A 3420-nucleotide genomic window follows, 5' to 3' on the forward strand; every position below is an offset into this window, starting at 1 on the left:
TCACAGTCTGGGCATTCTGAGTCAGTTTTTACAGCAACAGGGTAGGTTAATGAACTGTCTGATTCACAGTCTGGGCATTCTGAGTCAGTTTTTACAGCAACAGGGTATGACCATGAACCGTCTGATTCACAGTCTAGGCTTTCTGAGTCAGTTTTTACAGCAACAGGTTATGGTCATGAACTGTCTGATTCACAGTCTGGGCGAATCAGTTTTTACAGCAACAGGTTATGGTCATGAACTGTCTGATTCACAGTCTGGGCATTCTGAGTCAGTTTTTACAGCAACAGGTCATGATCATGAACTGTCTGATTCACAGTCTGGGTAAGTTTTTACAGAAACAGGTTATGAACATGAACTGTCTGATTCGCAGTCTGGGCATTCTGTTCAATAGGTGATACCCTGGCTTGTCATGTTCAAAAAAACAAAAACAATAGAAATACCACTTTCAGTACAAAACGAAATAAGCAATAAAAGGGAATGGTTTAAAAAGAAACACTCATACAGCAATACACGATTATAAAAGGGGAATGGTTTAAAAAGAAACACATATACAGTAATACACAATTATAAAACGGGAATGATTTCATAAGAAACACACATATACAGCAATATACAAATATAAAAGGGAATGGTTTCATAAGAAACACATATACAGCAATATACAAATATAAAAGGGAATGGTCTCATAAGAAACTCATATATACAGCAATACACAAATATAAAAGGGAATGGTTTCATAAGAAACACACATACAGCAATATACAATTATAAAAGGGAATGGTTTCATAAGAAACACATATACAGCAATATACAAATATAAAAGGGAATGGTTTCATAAGAAACACACATACAGCAATACACAATTATAAACGGGAATGGTTTCATAAGAAACACACATACAGCAATACACAATTATAAACGGGAATGGTTTCATAAGAAACACACATACAGCAATACACAAATATAAAAGGGAATGGTTTCATACGAAACACATAATATACAGGAGTACACAAGTACTGCTATATAGAAGGGTATGAAGCTTGTAATATAATAGTGTAGAAAGTTTAACATACAAAAAACTAAAAGGATGAAAACATTACCGACAGTTGTTTTATAAACATTTCATGCATATTTTTCATGTTTTTGTTTTCATTATTAATACTATTGTTTATATGTTTTACTAAAAAGTCAATTTCATGCATCACAAACTTTTGAAATATTTAATAAATTAAAATTTAGAGAATCAACATACCGTCCCTCATCTTCTGGTGAATTTCATACTGATCTTGGAGTTCTTCAAGCTGGTCAAACATTAATTTTTGTATTGTAGTAATGTTGACCATGGTATACCTCCACAATATTTAAAACTCAAAACTTTTACAATTTTTAAAAACTCTTCAGTTAAATTTCTTTACAATTCTCATTAAATGTAAATATTATTTTAACTTATAATAACCGTTAGAAATTTAAAATGAAACCATAAAAACCTGTGAGATTACTTTACAGTTTCATGAAGAATGAGAAGCCTGAACACCGCACACAAAAAGATATTACTATGACAATATTGCATGATTAGGAGTACACAAGAGTTATAATATCTTGCAACAACGAGTGTTCCGAGTGATACTGTTTACACTGCAGTATCAGAGACAAAGAATTAAGTATATACCCTTGTAACATTGAAAGTTGTAAATTTTTAATGTTTTCAATTGGGAAATTGAAAAAAAATATATCACCTTTACCAGCTGAAACTCCAGTCTTTTTAAATATCTCTCAGCTGTCTTGTACTGCTGCAAGTATATAGAAAATTCCATATTAGTGTTAAGTTGCTCACAATCAGTAGATTACTAGTAAATTTAGTGCTAACAAAAATATTTTTAAGTCGATACCGAGAATGAAAACATGTTGTTACTGTCTAGACACTATTTAATAACTGAAATAAAGATCTATTCAAATTTAGATGTAAGAACTTTACAGGTAGATATTGTTATGTATCACTTACAATTCAAACGTAGAGGACTTTAACAAAAACTTTACCATAGATAACAATACTCATTACAAGATATGCAAGAATGGCAAAACACTTACATTTGCAGCATTATAACTACTGCTGAACTCATCCGTAGGCTAGTAATTTGGACAAATGAAGCTTATATAAGGAGCGTAAAAAGCATATCTAGAGTATTGTGGTACACATATATAGCTTTTGTATGTTTTGTGTTGTAAACATTTGTTATAGTGGTAATTTGAACATTTTTGTAATACCAAAGATTCAGATAATAGAATCTAAAGTACTCTTAAAATACTTTTTTTCAGATTCCTAGAATTTGTTGTTAGGGATGAAAATAATTAGATTTGATAAAATGATGTTGTTTATGGCTAGAAATATATGTGTGAGACAACAATCTGAGTATAACATTAAACAACAATAAAAATAAAAAATATAAGTGCTACAAACATGTACATATTTGAAACAGAAATGATATGAAGAAGTAAAAAAAAAAGAACGAAATAAAACTATTCTTAACTAACTCGTTTACATTGCTGGTTATAAAGAGAAATGTACAAACCCTGCTGAATTAAACCACTTTAAATATTTTAAAAACCTTCATGCAATTCATGCAAACATGATCTTACCTTCTCCATTTCATAGAGCTTTCCCTGGAACTATACAGGTGGTATAAATAGGAGGTGAGAAGAACAGAACCCCACAGAATATAGATATAAGCATGACCAAACACCAGAGATTACATAAGAGGAAAAATAAATAAATAGACTATGTTTAATATTATGATCAAAACAAATAATGTAACATTTTTTCATGGTATGACAGAATGAATTATTGTTCCAGTTAATGCGTACGATACAAGCCTTCATGCACTAACTTTACATTCAAGGTTGGTGTCAAATTACATGTAATGAATAACAAGAGTGACACAATATGGTGAAATGAATTTCTTGTGTATGCAAACACATTTTAATTGTTTAATGGATGGAAAGCAATGTAATAAATGCCTTGTTTCACACATCGTGAGGTAATAAACGCCCTGTTTCACACACCGTGAGGTAATAAATGCCCTGTTTCACACATCGCAAGGTAATAAATGCCTTGTTTCACACATCGCAAGGTAATAAATGCCTTGTTTCACACATCCTAAGGTAATAAACGCCCTGTTTCACACACCGTGAGGTAATAAATGCCCTGTTTCACACATCGTGAGGTAATAAACGCCCTGTTTCACACACCGTGAGGTAATAAATGCCCTGTTTCACACATTGCAAGGTAATAAATGCCCTGTTTCACACATTGCAAGGTAATAAATGCCTTGTTTCACACATCGCAAGGTAATAAATGCCTTGTTTCACACATCGCAAGGTAATAAATGCCTTGTTTCACACATCCTAAGGTAATAAACGCCC

At 31.9% G+C, this 3420-nt stretch overlaps 1 protein-coding gene across 1 annotated transcript in view; it reads right to left on the bottom strand.

The window, feature by feature from the left end:
- Positions 1-3420, bottom strand: part of LOC106469635 (rho family-interacting cell polarization regulator 2-like) — a gene marked incomplete at its 3' end in the record, with an annotated part of 76048 nt that overhangs the window by 23097 nt on the left and 49531 nt on the right. Inside the window, exons 5-7 of the mRNA XM_013930136.2 lie at positions 2638-2667; positions 1737-1790; positions 1253-1301 (exon numbers count right to left, since the gene is read on the bottom strand). Coding sequence (XP_013785590.2) covers positions 1253-1301; positions 1737-1790; positions 2638-2667 — 133 coding nt within the window. The remainder of the gene's footprint in view (positions 1-1252; positions 1302-1736; positions 1791-2637; positions 2668-3420) is intronic.

Source organism: Limulus polyphemus, unplaced genomic scaffold, assembly GCF_000517525.1.
Source record: "Limulus polyphemus unplaced genomic scaffold, Limulus_polyphemus-2.1.2 Scaffold3583, whole genome shotgun sequence".
NCBI classification, from domain to species: Eukaryota; Metazoa; Arthropoda; class Merostomata; order Xiphosura; family Limulidae; genus Limulus; species Limulus polyphemus.